The sequence below is a fragment of the Tetrahymena thermophila genome (genome assembly GCF_000189635.1).
Source record: "Tetrahymena thermophila SB210 genomic scaffold scf_8254284, whole genome shotgun sequence".
Taxonomy (NCBI): domain Eukaryota; phylum Ciliophora; class Oligohymenophorea; order Hymenostomatida; family Tetrahymenidae; genus Tetrahymena; species Tetrahymena thermophila.
Window position 1 is genome coordinate 174029 of NW_002476121.1, and position 15958 is coordinate 189986.

General features: G+C 22.3%; 6 protein-coding genes across 6 annotated transcripts; 3 read left to right on the plus strand and 3 right to left on the minus strand. All coding sequences in view use genetic code 6, as the record gives it.

The window, feature by feature from the left end:
• Nucleotides 1-343: 343 nt before the first annotated feature.
• TTHERM_00765250 (hypothetical protein) lies at nucleotides 344-2157 on the plus strand (the record flags this gene model as incomplete). The annotated part of the gene is made up of 2 exons (XM_001025384.3): nucleotides 344-1968; nucleotides 2133-2157. The coding sequence occupies exons 1-2, from the start codon at nucleotides 512-514 to the stop codon at nucleotides 2155-2157; spliced, it is 1482 nt and encodes a 493-aa protein (XP_001025384.2). The 5' UTR covers nucleotides 344-511.
• A 798-nt stretch (nucleotides 2158-2955) lies between these two features.
• TTHERM_00765260 (transmembrane protein, putative) lies at nucleotides 2956-4673 on the minus strand (the record flags this gene model as incomplete). The annotated part of the gene is made up of 3 exons (XM_001025385.2): nucleotides 2956-3373; nucleotides 3755-3980; nucleotides 4466-4673. 3 exons carry the CDS (start codon nucleotides 4671-4673, stop codon nucleotides 2956-2958), a joined length of 852 nt encoding a protein of 283 aa, XP_001025385.2.
• A 184-nt stretch (nucleotides 4674-4857) lies between these two features.
• Nucleotides 4858-5232, plus strand: TTHERM_00765270 (transmembrane protein, putative; the record flags this gene model as incomplete). Its single annotated transcript, XM_001025386.1, has 1 exon — nucleotides 4858-5232. One exon carries the CDS (start codon nucleotides 4858-4860, stop codon nucleotides 5230-5232), a length of 375 nt encoding a protein of 124 aa, XP_001025386.1.
• A 576-nt stretch (nucleotides 5233-5808) lies between these two features.
• TTHERM_00765280 (branched-chain-amino-acid aminotransferase) lies at nucleotides 5809-7929 on the minus strand (the record flags this gene model as incomplete). Its single annotated transcript, XM_001025387.3, has 10 exons — nucleotides 5809-5850; nucleotides 5909-6061; nucleotides 6128-6214; nucleotides 6262-6388; nucleotides 6452-6693; nucleotides 6827-6946; nucleotides 7050-7240; nucleotides 7435-7564; nucleotides 7667-7747; nucleotides 7882-7929. 10 exons carry the CDS (start codon nucleotides 7927-7929, stop codon nucleotides 5809-5811), a joined length of 1221 nt encoding a protein of 406 aa, XP_001025387.1.
• Nucleotides 7930-9608: 1679 nt separating this feature from the next.
• Nucleotides 9609-12094, minus strand: TTHERM_00765290 (hypothetical protein; the record flags this gene model as incomplete). The annotated part of the gene is made up of 5 exons (XM_001025388.1): nucleotides 9609-10861; nucleotides 11429-11498; nucleotides 11581-11658; nucleotides 11744-11964; nucleotides 12049-12094. 5 exons carry the CDS (start codon nucleotides 12092-12094, stop codon nucleotides 9609-9611), a joined length of 1668 nt encoding a protein of 555 aa, XP_001025388.1.
• Nucleotides 12095-13776: 1682 nt separating this feature from the next.
• On the plus strand, nucleotides 13777-15410 carry TTHERM_00765300 (40S ribosomal protein S14; the record flags this gene model as incomplete). The annotated part of the gene is made up of 3 exons (XM_001025389.3): nucleotides 13777-13779; nucleotides 14296-14512; nucleotides 15175-15410. 3 exons carry the CDS (start codon nucleotides 13777-13779, stop codon nucleotides 15408-15410), a joined length of 456 nt encoding a protein of 151 aa, XP_001025389.2.
• Between the last annotated feature and the right edge of the window lie 548 nt (nucleotides 15411-15958).

Sequence of the window (15958 nt, forward strand, 5' to 3'; positions counted from 1 at the left end):
CCAAAAATAGCTTTTTGTAAAATTAAAAACCTGAAATACTATTTTAGCTTTCTTGATTCATTAAGCTTAAAAATTTAATAATATTTTAGTCTTTTAAATTATGAAGTATAAAATTAACTGAATATAGCACAATATGTAAAGTGCTATTTACAATACTATCATAAAAACATAGATTTTAGTGATAATATATTTGTGGACAATTTTTAAAACAAAATTTTTGACTCAAAAATAAAATTAAAATGATTGATTATACATACAATTTTAAAGCAATCCAATTAATTAAGTTGGTCAATAAATTAAATATCGCATCAAAAACTAATTAATATAGTTTTGTAAATAATTGCCATAATTCAATCTTTTATTTAATTTTTAATAAACCAAAAAAAATAAGAAGTCGTTTAGGATATCATTTTATACAATATTAATAAATATAAGCTAAATAGTTAGATTAAAAATTTTAAAATATTACTCAAAGAAGGAATTATAATTTTATTAAGTTGAATCTATTCAAATGTCAGAGTATTACATTAACAACTTCCATATTTAGTTAAATAATGATCCCTAGGTACTATAAGATATAAACAAAGTTTACTTATACATTTAGAAATAGTCAAAGCAAAATCTTATAACTTCAACTCAAATAAGGAATAATACAACTGTCTCTTTTTATAATGAAGAAGGCTTTATCTTTCACGAGTATGATTTTTCTGATAATCCTATCAGAGTAGAAATACATGAATATTTAAATGACTATTCTACTGAAAGTAATTTTAATGAATAAGAAAGCGAGTTATTCAAACGAGATTCTCTTGTAGGAGTAACTTACTTGCAGTTAAATGAATATTCATCTTTGATATTTCACCCAGCTTTGACTGATTATTCTATAGGGTAACTTTTGTACACAATAAAGCCCTGTAACATAGATTTTAGCGCGTCTCCAAATAATTTATCAGCAAATACTTTGCAAGTTAATGATTCTTAAAAAAAATATAAACAGGGAGATAAATAATTCATAGCTTTAAATAATCAAGAACAATAAATTCTGTATGAGTCTATTTCTTCAATAAGTTAATAGGGAAATGTCGAAAGTGAATGTATGAATGAATAACTTTAGATTATAGAGCCAGTAAGTTCTAAGTTAAACAACTAATTACCAAGTTTAAAAAATAATATGATATTTTTACAGCTACTCAATTAACCTCCTCTAACATAATAATAAGCGTTTAATGAAGAAGAATCTACTGAAACACCTACTTCTAAGCTTGTTTCATCTTAAGGAGACTTAACTTCTAGCTCTCAGTACATTCCTCATTTAATGTCTAAATCCACACATGTATAATCTTCTTAAAACGAGTAAAAAAAAGTTAAATCCTTCATCTCACCAAGCAAAATATTAATACATGAAAAAAAAAATAATTTTAATGAGATCCTATCACCAATATGTACAAAAAATAAAAATATATAATTTGATTAAGAGTTAAGTAATAATACTCCCAATAATGAAAAAAATTTAAATAAAGAATATAATAACCAATAGTAAAATACTTAGTAAATTTAAGTACAGTAAAATATTGTAAATAATCCTTAACAAATTTAAAACTTTACTTAATACTTAGCTTTCCAATAAAATCAAAATAATTCTATTCACTAATACAATAGATTTTAAACTTTTAATTAGTTTAATAATGCACCAATATATACTCCACCTGCATAGTAATAAATTAATAGAAATTTATAGCAGGTTCAAATAAACTCTACTCCATACTCGAATGGATATTAAAATATAATACAAACAATCCCTAACTAATAAAATAATTTTATTTATAAAAACATCAACATGACTATGAGTACTCCTTAGCACAGAATAATTTCATAGTAACCTATTCCTCAGCATATTTAAAGTCCTTAAATATCTGTTTTTAGAGGACCAGGAATGCAATCAACTCCTTTGTAATTTAAAACATCTCCGTAAATAAAATATGCATTTTGAATTTTGGTTTATTTTTATTTTCTTTTTAAAAATCCAATCAAATTAATTGTTTTTTTCTTTCTTTCTTTCATTCTTTTAAATTGATAATGTAAACTGAAAATACATTAATTAATTCCTTTTTCTTTATTTATTTATAAATTAGATTCACTATTAATCAAAGATTTTGAGGATTAAGTTAACAGCTTTAAAAAAATTGTATGATAGTAAAATTAATAAATACTCTCTATAAATACTTCATTATTCTTGCAAGAAATCAAATTATACTAAATCCCACTCATTTTCTTATTTTTTTTAGTAAATAAAAACTAAAAAATAAATATCCAAATTTAAAAATGAGGATTCTTTTAAAAATTCACGAAAATCTAATATTAAATTAAATTATGAAAAAATACACTATTAGTATTTAAAAATAATATGTAATTATACCATTTCTGTATCTATATTTTAATAATAAATTATTTTTTTAATTAATATTTTGTTTTATTTCAATATTTAATATTTTATTTTTAAAAATAAAAAATAATCTTTTAATTCTATTACAATTTTAGAGTTTTTAAATGTCTTTAGTTTTAATTTATTTGAAATAATTTTAGGCAAATTTTTTTGTAAAATTACCAGTGTGCTAAATAGTTTTAATTAACAAAAAACAAATTTTATAATATTTTATCTAAACGGTTAATAATAACTAAAAATTCTAAATATTTTTTTTAAGAGGATCAAAAAAAAAAGCATAGTATACCTCATTACATTAAAATTGTATATTATTTATTTTTTGTATTTATTTGTACTTTTCCTTTTTATTTTGTTAGTTTTTATTGTGTTTTTAAATTGTTTTTTATTGAGGATTTTTTATTTTTTTAATATTAGTTAATTTATTTTATTTAGTTAATATAATTTTTAAGATTTTTATTTTATTTTATATTTATATGTATATTTTAATCTATTTTTTTCTTTTAGTTTTTATATCAATAAGCTGGAAATCGGAAAATCAATTTAAATAATCTCAATCTTTTTCTAAGAGCAAAATTGGAAAGAGTTGGAAAGAGAAGGGAAGAGAGCGGGAATAAATATTTAACGGCAATAATAACATTTTGACAAAACAAGGCTTTGCAGCCTAAATTCTTACAATTTTAGCATCGTATTTTACGAACAATTGTAAAAATTGTATAATTTGATACGTATATTCCTGGATATAATTTTAAACCTAAAATTTAAACATATAACTAGAGATAAGAATTATATGCACAGATGGAACGGCATTGACATTTTGACATAGCAAGGTGTTTTTAAGTTCCTTGAAGTTAATCTTACAATTCTATCTTTTTAAATTTCTTTATAATTGTAAAATTTTTATTTGCGGAGTCGATTGGCCGGGATAGGAATCTTTTTTTTAATAATAAAATTAATATTTTTTCAGTTAGAAATAAAAAAAAAATAGCAAACTGATATTTCTTATTAATTCATATGAAATAAAATAGTAATAAGATTAATAAAATTATAAAAATTTTATTTAATAAAAAACTATTTATAAGATCTATTTTAGTGCTGATTTCAAAAATAATTTAATATTTATAATAGAATTTTTTTATTATTTAAAAAATTTTATGAATATTATTAAATATCTAAATTTATGATTGTTTTATGTTAGTTATTCATAAATTTTTAAGATGGTAGTAAATTTAATTGTTAATTAATTAATTAACTTATTGCTAGTTAAGAAAATTAATTTAATTAAAGATAATTAAAAAAGTAATTATTCGTTACTGATATTCAGATTCAGGGAACTAATTGAAGTGAGGCAATTTGTCAAGCTTTAGTTCATTAAGCATTACTTAATCTTATTAATTTTATGGGTTTTTTCTATTTGTATCTCTATTCTCATATGTGCCTCTGCCTACTTATTTATCTTTCTTTTTCTCTTCTTTCTCTTCATTTTTCTTGATTTTTCTTATTTTTTTTTCTTTTTGATTTGTTTTTGTTTTTCCTTTATCTTTTTATTTTAATTTTAAAATTTTATTTCATATTTTCATAAGTCTCAATTAGAAAAATTATAATATTGAATTTTGTAAATTATCGCTGTTATGTATATCTAAAAATATCATCATCATTTCATTATCTTAAAAATTTCTTTGAAAATTATATTTATAAGCTGTAATTTTAAATATTCTCCCTTTTTGGAATTTTTAAAAACTTGAAGGGGTACACTAAACTCTGACATTTTTATATGTTGGATTAAAAACTTTGGAGAATATTTAAAAACAAGCTTATGACGTGTTGGAGAAAAAAAGAAACTATATACAAATGAATTCTAAAAAATATATAATACATAACATACTAATAAGCATTTATTTAATAGATGAGCATTCAAAAACTTGATTGGGAAAGGAGAGGAAAAATCTATTTATAAATGACTTATTTGATGAAAAACTTATTATATTATAAATATTTTTGAGAATTTTTTTTGTAATTATATACCTGAATATCCTTCGTTCCATTTATCTGTGCTCTGATTTTTAGGTATATTTTAGAGACGGACTAATTCAAAAAAAGGAACCTGATCCTTTTCTATGCATCTAGATATTTTCTTATTTCTCTCTTTCAAATAGAAGTTTGTTAGATAGAATTCAAATAATCGGTTCTTTTATTAGTTTAGTTTCTTTTAGTTTTTTAGACGGTTTTACATTCTTCAAGGTCTCTCTCATAGATCAAAGAAGATTAAAATCAGATATTAACATTTTACTTAGCTCATAAATGATTAGTCAAAGAAATATTCTCATACAACTCTTTTACAATAATAATATTTTGAATTTTTGTTTTTCGTTAAAGATCCGTTAAGGTTCCTTATTAAAAACTTTTATAGAGGGGAAATGGATGGCGAAACCTTTCCTTTCTCTCTCAAAATACTATTTAATTGTGTTTTAAGAGTGAGTAATACTCAAAGATTCGTCAAATATTTTGCCTTGCTCAACATTTTTTCTCTTCATTTAGGAATCTTCTTCACATCCATAGATCAACGTTCAAAGCAAATAAGAATCAGGACCAAGTTCGTTTTAACCTCTCAATTTAGCATTCAAGATTCAGTAGACACACCTCTTAGCGCTTAGCAACACAACTTCTAATACTTAATCGAAATACTTTAAGAATCTATCTTTTCAGCTTTAGAAATAGGATCTATCCCAAGTAATTGTGAGTCTCTTTTAATTTATTTGTTTTTAATTTGGAAATTATTATAAAAATATTGATTAATTATATCAAAGAAATTCAAAATTAAATTTTTTCAAATTTTCTTAAAGGATCAAAAAATAAAAATTAGATTTATAAATTAATAAATTGATAGGATTGAAGTTATAGTAAATAAAAACAATTAACATATTAGTTCAGAATCTCATTAATAAATTTTTACAGAATCTAATATTTTTATATTAGAAGTAATTCTTTCTGATTACTAACTTATTATGAAATAATATTAAATTGAAATTTTTATTTATGTATTTTAATAATATTTCTAATAAAAATGTGAAATTATTTTGTTAAAAAATAAAAGCATCATTTTATTAGTCTATGAATATCCAATCCTTGTATTTTAAAATTAATAATACAATCTATTTCATGAGAATGTTTATTTAAAAAATAACTTCTAAAAAGACATTTTTGAATGGTTCTTGAAAATAAAATTATGATTTTGAATGAGAAGAAAATTAAAATGAGAAATTAAACAAAAATATGCAATATTTATTAATAATATTATGAATTAACTTTAACTTTATAGAAAAATATATCAACAAGATTTTATTTAAGAAATTTCTAACTTATCAAAATCAGTTAACAATAGGAGCCCATTCATGAGGAGTATCACCGTACTATATTTTTAATTTATTGCTTATTAATAAATATTGCTAATTTATTTTAACTAATTACTTGAATATTTTAAATTGTTTCGCTTATTTTATAAGTAAGGTCACCAGCTTATTTCTTAGGATTTATTGGAACTTTATAAGTAACGCCTTAATAATTAAATTCTTCAATTGGACAAACTATAACTGCAGTACCTGCACCAAAGGCTTCAATAAGCTAAATTTTAATTTTTTAAATATTAAGCTTATATTTTTTTCTAAATTAAATAATTGATATTATTACTCTTCCTTCTTTAGCTGCCTTAACTACTTCATCAATAGTAATTCTTCTTTCAGTAACCTTGAATTCCTTCCATTTTCTGGTTAAAGACTAAAAAAATATTAATTTTATATTATTTTACTTAATTTAATATTTACCAAAATAGAGTCTCTCATGACACCAGGTAAAATGGTACCTTCGTCTAAATATGGTGTAACAAGTTCCTTTTCTCCTTATTCATTAACCCAGAAGAAGAAAATGTTTGAAGTTCCAACTTCAAGAATGCTAAATTTTATTAGAGATATTCAGTAAAATATACTTGATTATGTGCTTTCAAATTTAATTTACCTATCTTGCCATAACCAAAGTACTTATTAAAATCCTTTTTATTCAGCATTTTAAGAAATAGGAATAGTAGGAGCATAGTTACCACCTACTTTCATGTTACCAGTACCACCTGGAGCAGCTCTGATTCTCTTGGTTTCAGTGAAAAGCTTAATAGGCTTGAAACCAGAGGGATAATAAGGACCAACAGGTGAGAAAACAACAAATAATTTAGCCTTATCAGCAGGTCTAACACCTAATTTATCCTTTTAAATTTTAAAATAGTTTAAATTTCCTTTCACAGAATTTTGAAAAATAATAGCAATAAGAATAAAAACATTTGTATAATGAATGTTTAAATTCTTTAGGCTGCTTGCTCAATATTCTAAAAATATTTACTTCCCATGCAATAACAGTTGGACGAATATATAAAGAGAAGCCTCTAATAGGAGGAATCCACTTTTCATCAATCTTAACGTATTCTTCAATACATTTGTAAAGTTCTTCACCATCGAAATCCTTTTAAAATATTGATATAAATTTGAGTAAATAAATATAAGGAATTAAAGATTTGGTAAGTCAAAATTAAAAATAAAAAATAAGTTAATAAATAAATTAATACAGGTAGGGCAAGAGACTTGCAAGAATTCTTCAAACGATACATGTTATTTCTAACTCTGAACATACGAATCTTACCATCAGTACCTTTGAAAGCCTTAGCACCTTCGAAGCATTACATGGCGTAGTGAATTGCAGAGTTGAAAGGATGCATTTCTAAGTTTCTAAAAGGGTGGATATAAGGTTTACCCCAACCTATACAATATACAATAATAATTATATTAAGGACTATGCTTTTTAATTTAATTTAAGATTTATAATTGCTGGTATGATATGTGGTATCATACTAGATATTTAGATTTTATATTTCTCAAAATAGATTTTTTCTATTATTCTATTAATCTATCAGCTATTATTTTTTCAAAAAAACATCCTAAAATTATATTTACCTCCTTTCTTTGAGTCAAAATCTACGCTAAGCATATGGTCAGTTCCATGAGCACCGAATCTAAGCTTTTCAGCATCAAATTCAGGCATAGGAATAGGATTCTTGGTTAATTCAATAGTGAGATCTTTTCTCTATGTTAATTTAAAAAATGAGAATTTTATAAGTCAAGCAATAAAAAAATGAAAAATTAAAATAAAAAGCTAATTTTTATAAAAATCAAGATAATTAATTACGTAGAAAGTTTGCTTAGATGATAAGTCCATGTTTGCATAGTAAGAGGTTGAGAAGGCTCTCTTTGCTAAGTTGCTAATTGACTAATTGTTTTTTTTAAATATAAATTAAAAGGGTGCTTAATTTAGTTTAGAAGGGATTTTGATTTGCAAATTCATAAAGGTAGTTTGCATTTATCAAGTTTCAATCTATCTAAAATAACTAATAAGTTATTTACCATAGCCTAGGAGCAGTTTTTGGGAACGAAAGATTTTAAGAGATGCATTTCTACTTTTTACTTAAATTAATAATGTATGTTTTTTTTTTGTTTTTTTTATTTTATTAATTAATAATTCAATTTGACTTTGCTAGGTGTATCTTATAGATTTAATGTGAATTTGGAGTATATTAAATTTGATTAATAAAATAAATCAGAAGTAAAAATAATTCGCATGTTTGATCCAGATGTAATTAAAATTTAGCATCAACTAAAGCGTAAAATGATAAAAATTAGTTTGCAGATTTTTTTCTTTTACTTGATTATGATGAATGAATTTTCAAAAAAATCCATATTTTTCTTACAAATTCTTAAGATCCTAAATAATTACTATTTTAATCTTACAACTCTAATTTTAGTTTTAAGAAATTTGTAGAGAATTTACTTAAATGCGAACACACAACTTTAAAATAAAGTTATTGATTGATATTAATTATTAACCATAAAAAATATATAAATTTTATAGCAATATATTTTTGCAACTTGAATTGTTCTGGAGACCACCTTTTAGATTTTCGAACTAAAATTTTATTTGGGCTAGAACTATTTGCTTTCTACATTAGACAGCATGTATTATTACTTTTAATATCACTATGATATTGAATATAATATTTTCAAAATATTTTTAAACATTAAATTAATCTACATTATCAATTCATATGAGTAACCACATAGAAAAACATTTTTCAAGGAGTTAAATCTATTAATTACCGCATATAAAAAATTTTTCTTCCATGATTTTGGTTTACAGCAATTTAAATTTAATAGCCTTTCAAATTTTACCTTAATTTAATTAGATATTTATTTGGTATATTATTTTAGGTTAACCTTAAGTAATAGTTCGTCATTTTTCTCTTAAATTAAAAATTCGCAAATAAATTTTTACTTTATTTGGGGGTTTTGGTTTTTAAAATTAGACTAGATATAATTATGATACTTATATATTTCTATTGAATTAAGAAATGAAATGAAAGTTTACATAAAGTAAATATCAAGTATGTCTTCTGAGTTATTTTAGATTAATCTCTTTAAATGATAAGTATGAATTAATATTTTTACAAATTCTAACAGTCTTTCAATATTTGTTAAATTTAATTTATATTTAATTTACTAAACATCCAATTTCTAGATATAAATACCAAAACAACAAAAAGAATAGAAAAATGATGATAGAATTATTTTAATAGTAATATAATGGAAAATTTGTTCTATCATTTTTTTTTCAAATTAATATATTTACATTATAAATAAACATTATAAAAAGTTATTTTTGAGAAAAGACTTGCTAATTACGTTATTTAACTACTGAGTTATTGTACCTAATAAGCATTTTTTTAATAATATTGTAGTTTTATTATTTAAAAAGTCTAAATCCAAATATTGATAATTATATTTCATCAGACTTTATGACTTTACAGAGATTTAAATTTAATAATTTGTTTAAATAACTAAGTCATAAGCATTTTTGCAACAATATTCAAGTTTTATTACTAAAAAAAATTAAATCCAAATATTGATAGTAATATTTCATCAGATTTTACAACTTTACAGAAATTAAAATTTAATAATTTGCTCGAATAACTAAGTCATTATTTGCCAATTATGTACTTTAGTGATTAGATAAAGTTTAAGATTCAGATTGAATATATTTTTTAAAAGTTAAATTAATGTTGTCATTATTTGAATGATCAAATTTTTTAGTCTTCAATATGAGAAAGCCATTTTTTACAATTTTATTAAAACTCAACTGCATAAAAGTGCATTTCTTCTATATTTGCATCTTTTTCTGAAATATTTTGAGTAAATAGCGAACTAGTGTTAGTTGAGTATGTTTGACCAATATTTTTTAAATAGTTTAAGCTACTATTGATATTTTTCAGGTAATCATTAATACCTAATTATTACTCATCTAAATTAGAATCTTATTTAGTCATGCTATTGGTTTTCTTTTAGCCTTAAGTAGTAGAGGAAGTTATATCTTTATCGTTTTAAGCTCTCCCAGATGAAAGTTCTTAGGTATTTTTTTAAGAGGAAAGCTAAACATCAGAATCTGTAAAATTGTGTAAGGCTTTTAAAGGTTGTACTTTTTCTTGTTATTAGCTATTTTAAAAATATCCTCCATAATTAGTTTAGTTTTTATTTATTTATGGATTTTTTTAGGAAGAAGACCGTTAACCTTAGTTTGTATTATTTACCTAATTATTTGGGCTTTTTGTTCCAGTAGATGTTTTCTTTATTTCTCCGCTATTATTTTATTAACTTGGATTGTGATTACTACTATCATTAGTGTTACTACTGTAACTATTTTATATATAATTTTTTAAATTGTTGATTCGAGTCTATCTTATCTAAGACTCAGTTAAATTATTTAAATTTATATTATCAATATTCATATCTACAAAACTCTAATTTTCAGCATTTTTTGAAGATTGGTTCATATTTGCTACATAGCTTATATTATTTGATATATTCCCTGAAGCTATTCCTGATAGGGATTAATTATTACCATGTAGACTTCCATTAAGGTTGTAGTGTTAGCTTTGAGATGATCTCTATATATTTTCTAAAATAGCTCCACTTCCTCCACTACCTTAAGAAGCATTTATTTTCCCTCTAAATGGTAAGTTACTTCCTCCATTACTATTATTTCTAGATTTTTTTAGAAATATTCCACTTTGAGTATGGTTTGCTTCATCTATTTCAGATAAATTAATATTATTTTTTGTGCTTGCTTGTTGAGGCATTTAAGTCCTTCCCAAAATATCTATCATATTTTTAGTCGAAGAATTTACACCTTATTTTATCCTGTATTGCTGAGATTTTTTCATATTGTTTGATTCATCCTCATTCACATTTTTAGTAGATGATTATAACTAATTCATAAGCATTTATGTATTCATTATATTTGTATTTATATTTCCTACACCGTTTTATCTCTAATCTATTCATGAAATAAAATTTAAGTCAATTTTATATATTATTGATGCATACATAATATTTAGTATTTTAAGTATTTAAATGGTTCATATAAAACAAATTCTGAACATAAATAATAAATGTATGTAAAATGATAAATCGTTTTGATAGTTTTAAGATATTTTAAATTTAAAATGTTTATTTGAATTTTGTTTCTTTTTTAATTAATAAAGATATGTGCCTTGAAATTGAATCATAATATTTTGCTTATACAGCTCTTTAATTTTTAATAATTTGAAAATCTACAATATAATTATTTTTTTTGTATTTCTTTATATTCTTATTACAGTAATTTCTTTTTATAAAGATATTCTAAATTTTTAATAATTGAGAAGTAAACATTTTGCCTATTAATACTAGGAGCTTGAATAGTACTAATATGTTATTAAAGTTGCTGATTATTGAAATATTTTTTAAGTATCTTTAATTAAAAATTTTTTATTTTTCATAATTGTTTTTAATGTTATTCACACTTAAATTAGTAAAATTATTGTTTTTATGATATAAAAATAAAGAAAAATATTTATATTACTTTGACTAATATAACGAGCACGAATGTTATTTCTTCCTGCTGATTTAGCCCTAGATTCTTTTTCTTTTGCCTGAAAATTAGATATAAAATATAATATTAAAATTCAAGCAAGATTTAGTTGAGAATTAAATAAATTAATTATTATGAAGTACTTCTTTAAGTTGATCTTAACTAGGAGAGGCATAGTTAAACTAAATTTATTGGAGTTTTATATCAGATCCAAAACTTTACTTTTAATTATATTTATAACTTTAACTTTTATCATTAGAAATTCTATTATTATTTTTATATATTCTCTAATAAAAATAAATTTACTTTTGATCTCATAGCCTAATTTTCAGATGCTGGGTTTGGACTGATATTTCTTGTATTTAATTTTGAAAAGCTGTAATTAGTAGTATTTTCAATTATATTTTATGTTGCACTGCTATTTCTTAGCAGATTTTATTGATAGAATGTTTTATTGCCATTTATTCCTTAATTTACTACATTATTTCTAGGTCCTACATTTTCATGCTAATTTTGAGAACTCATTCCTTTTATAAAAACATTAATTATGGATTGTTTAATAGGTATTCAAATAAATATAGTGCTTTTTTTTCAATTAATTAGAATTTTACTAATCGGAGATTATTTATGTGAGCTATAAATTGCTTAGCTTTTCATGTTTTTGGAGTTATACTTAGTATTATAATTTTATCAATCAAATGCAAGATGTAATTTAAGAAATATAGGTTTTTATTAATCTTTTCTTCTGTGAATACAGATATTGTATTATTTTGCTAAAAAGTAAAAACCTTCTATATATCAAATTATGTTAGAATGAAGCGCAATATTCTATTTTAGATTATTCTATTTTGTTTAGGCTTGTATCTACTAAAAAATTATCTATCTATCCTTTAATATTATTCTGTTATAAATTATTAAAAATAGGTATTTATTTTTATTAATTGCTTATAACTAACTAAACCTTTAGTTGGTGATTGATACAAATTAAATATTCTTATTTAGTTAGTGTTTGATAAAAAAGTTTAATAATCTAATAAAATGAACGATTATTAATGATTTAGATCATTTAATTATTCTTGGCTATAAATCTTAGGATTAAAGTAAAGGAAGATTAGATAAATCATATTAACTATTATTTTTACCAATTCACTAATTATAATCCGCTTTTTTCAATTTTTATAATTTTGATTTCATTCACTGCTATTGATAAATCGTATAACTAATATTTACACTTTCCTAAAACCCAACCACAAAATGTTTTTAATAGATTTTTTACAAAAATTTTTATTTACATATTTAATGAAAAGCAAAACTTATAAAGCTTTAATAATTTTTAAAATAAATTTTATTCATAGCAAACCAAGTAAATTCATATTTTGCAAACATTTTAATAAAACAATTAAATCTAATAACAATTTGAATTCTAATAATGATTTAAAAATAAACTACTGTTTTGAGTAATAAACCATTTATATTTTAAATCATATTTAATTTATAAAAAATAATTGAATTACAAATTTATTTTTTTTAATTAAAAAAAATAATTATTACTTGATAAAGAAATTAATTTTTTCAAAGTCAAAAAAAAGAAAAAATTAAGATTTAATTAAAAAAAATAAATTTATTGGTTTTTAAATGGTTTTTTGAAAATAAGCTTTTAATTAATTTAAGAGTAAATGAAATAATCAATTAGATAAAGAAATAATTTATTTTTTGTGTTAAAATCTTAAATAACAAAATATTTACTTTTTCAGATTTAAAATAATTAAGTTCAACTTTAATACATATATTTATTTTTATGATTCTGTTTTAGATGATTAAAGAACAAAAAATTAAATGTTTAAGTAAAAAATAATATTAATTTTTTAAATATAATTTTAAATTTGGAAATTAATTTTATAATTTTTAAAATATAATTAAATTTAGAAATATTCGAATAGAAATAATTCAATGATTTTTAGATAATAAATAAATAAATAAAATTCTAATTATTTTCTAAGTTTTTTCCTGATAATCAATAAATTATTATTAATTCAAAATAAATGAAAGCGTAAATCTATTAAATGATGAATAATGAAAGAGAGAAGAAGAAATAATTTGTTAAAAATGATAGAAAAAAAAGGCATACATAATTAAAATTAAATGGAACTAGGGGAAAAATGCGAAAGAAAAAGCATATTAACATTAAAAGACAGAATGGTTAATTTATTTGGGTTGGGTGAAAATTGCTGAGGACTAAATATCAAAGGCGAGTCAAAGATATTAAAAGATAATTAAAAAAAGGTAAAAAAGACTAATAAATTACATATATACAACAATATAAAGAAGAATAAAGAAAAATGGTAATTTTAAACTTATAACATTTACCTTAACATAATCTAATCTTATTGAAGGTTCTTATAGCTCAATTACGGCTTCATCCAAAGCAAATCAAGAATCATTTTTTCATTTTTCAAAAAAAAACCACTTCATATAATTATCTTCATGCTACGCAATTTTTTTTTTCCTAGTTAGTTTATCATGATGATTTTAATTGTAGGAAGCTCTAACTAAATTTTCATCGAAAGTAAAGTAAGATGAACGATAATGGGAATTGTGACCAAAACAGCAAAAGAATAGGATATATCCAGTATAAATAATAATGAAATATTACAAAAATAAAATAAATAATTTGGATGAATTTAACTTGTTGATTTGGTTGAATCTATTATGCAAATCTTAGTTTATATTGAGCTTTGATTGCTACGAATGATGTTAATTTAGCTTATAAGGATCTAAAATAAAGATGAGATAATAATATTTTAAAGCAAAATTTTATACTTTCAAGCTTACTAAAATATTTTAATTTAAAATCTTAGGCTCCCAAGAAGACTGCCCCCGTTCAAAAGGAAGTTATCTCCTATGGTCCCCCCAACGTTGGTGCTAACGAAAACGTTTTCGGTGTTTGCCACATCATGGCTACCTGGAACGATACTTTCATCCACGTTACCGATCTTTCCGGCAGAGAAACCCTCGTTAGAGTTACTGGTGGTATGAAGGTCAAGGCTGACAGAGAAGAATCCTCTCCTTACGCTGGTAATTATTCGCTTTTTATAGCAAAAACATAAATCAAACTATAGACTATCCTCCATTAAATAATAATATCAATTATTAAGCAAATATGTTATAAATATATAAATCCTAAAGATTGGTATAACTTTGCAAGCAAATTTTATTAATAAGCAAAATGCTTTTGTAAATTGGAATTATCAGTAACATGATAAAAGTCCTAGCTTTAAATTAGATTTAGGTTAAATATTGTTCTAGCAAATAAATATGAATTAGAGAAAATATACATAAATAGATTATTTAGTATTATAAGTAAATATTTCAATTACAAGATTCAAGAATGAAGATAAGTTTTACTTCATAATAGAGCCTATAAAGTAGTTTGTTTAAATTAAATTTAAAAGCAATAAATAATAAGGAAAATATAATAAATACTCAGAGCATGAAAGGTGCTGTAACAATACTTGATACAATAAAATGAGAAAAATGCAAAAATATTATAGATCAAAATAAAAACTTCTACTTACTCAACTATTTTTTTGTAAGTTATTTTAAAGCCTAATTCAATTATTATAAATTATGGCTTCAAATTTTATAACAGCTTGATAATATATTTAATGGATGAGATGATAATTTTATTGTAACCAAAGTTTTATCTGTAATTAATTAATATTTTATTTATAAAATAGCTATGCAAGCTGCTATCGATGTCGTTAACAGATGCAAGGAATTAAAGATCAACGCTTTACACATTAAGTTAAGAGCTAAGGGTGGTGTTGAAACCAAGCAACCTGGTCCCGGTGCCCAATCTGCTTTAAGAGCTTTGGCCCGTTCTGGTATGAAAATTGGCAGAATCGAAGATGTTACCCCCATCCCTACCGATTCTACCAGAAGAGAAGGTGGTCGTAGAGGTAGAAGATTGTGATCAACCTAATTTTCATATTATATAAATCAATATCTTTTTTAAATATTGCTGAAATAATACTTATAGCTATTTGTAATAATTTTAATATATTTAAGTATTTTATTCTGCTTATATATTATTTAAATCCACTTCTAAATTTATAAAAATCGTTTCTCATCATTTCAATTTAAAATATATGTGCTTCTACATTCAAATATGAATGCATACATATTCACACAAAAAAAACAATCAAACAAGCAAGCAAAAAAATCTATTTAATATTTTCATTATTTCAAATAAAAATATTTAAGAGTAAAGAAAGTGTTCAAAAGTTAAAAAAAATATACTAAGATTTTTAATTTTAGAACTGAACAAATTTAAATTGGTGTTTCGCTTGAGTGTTAATTTATCTTTTTTATTTTTAGATATTCTTTAAATGTAACTTTTAATAATATTAACAAATAAATATAATTTGAAATAAAATGGTTGTTTTTTGTTGAAGCTGAATATAATAAATAATAAAATAATTTATTTTTAGTATTAATCATGATATATTATATAATTTTTAT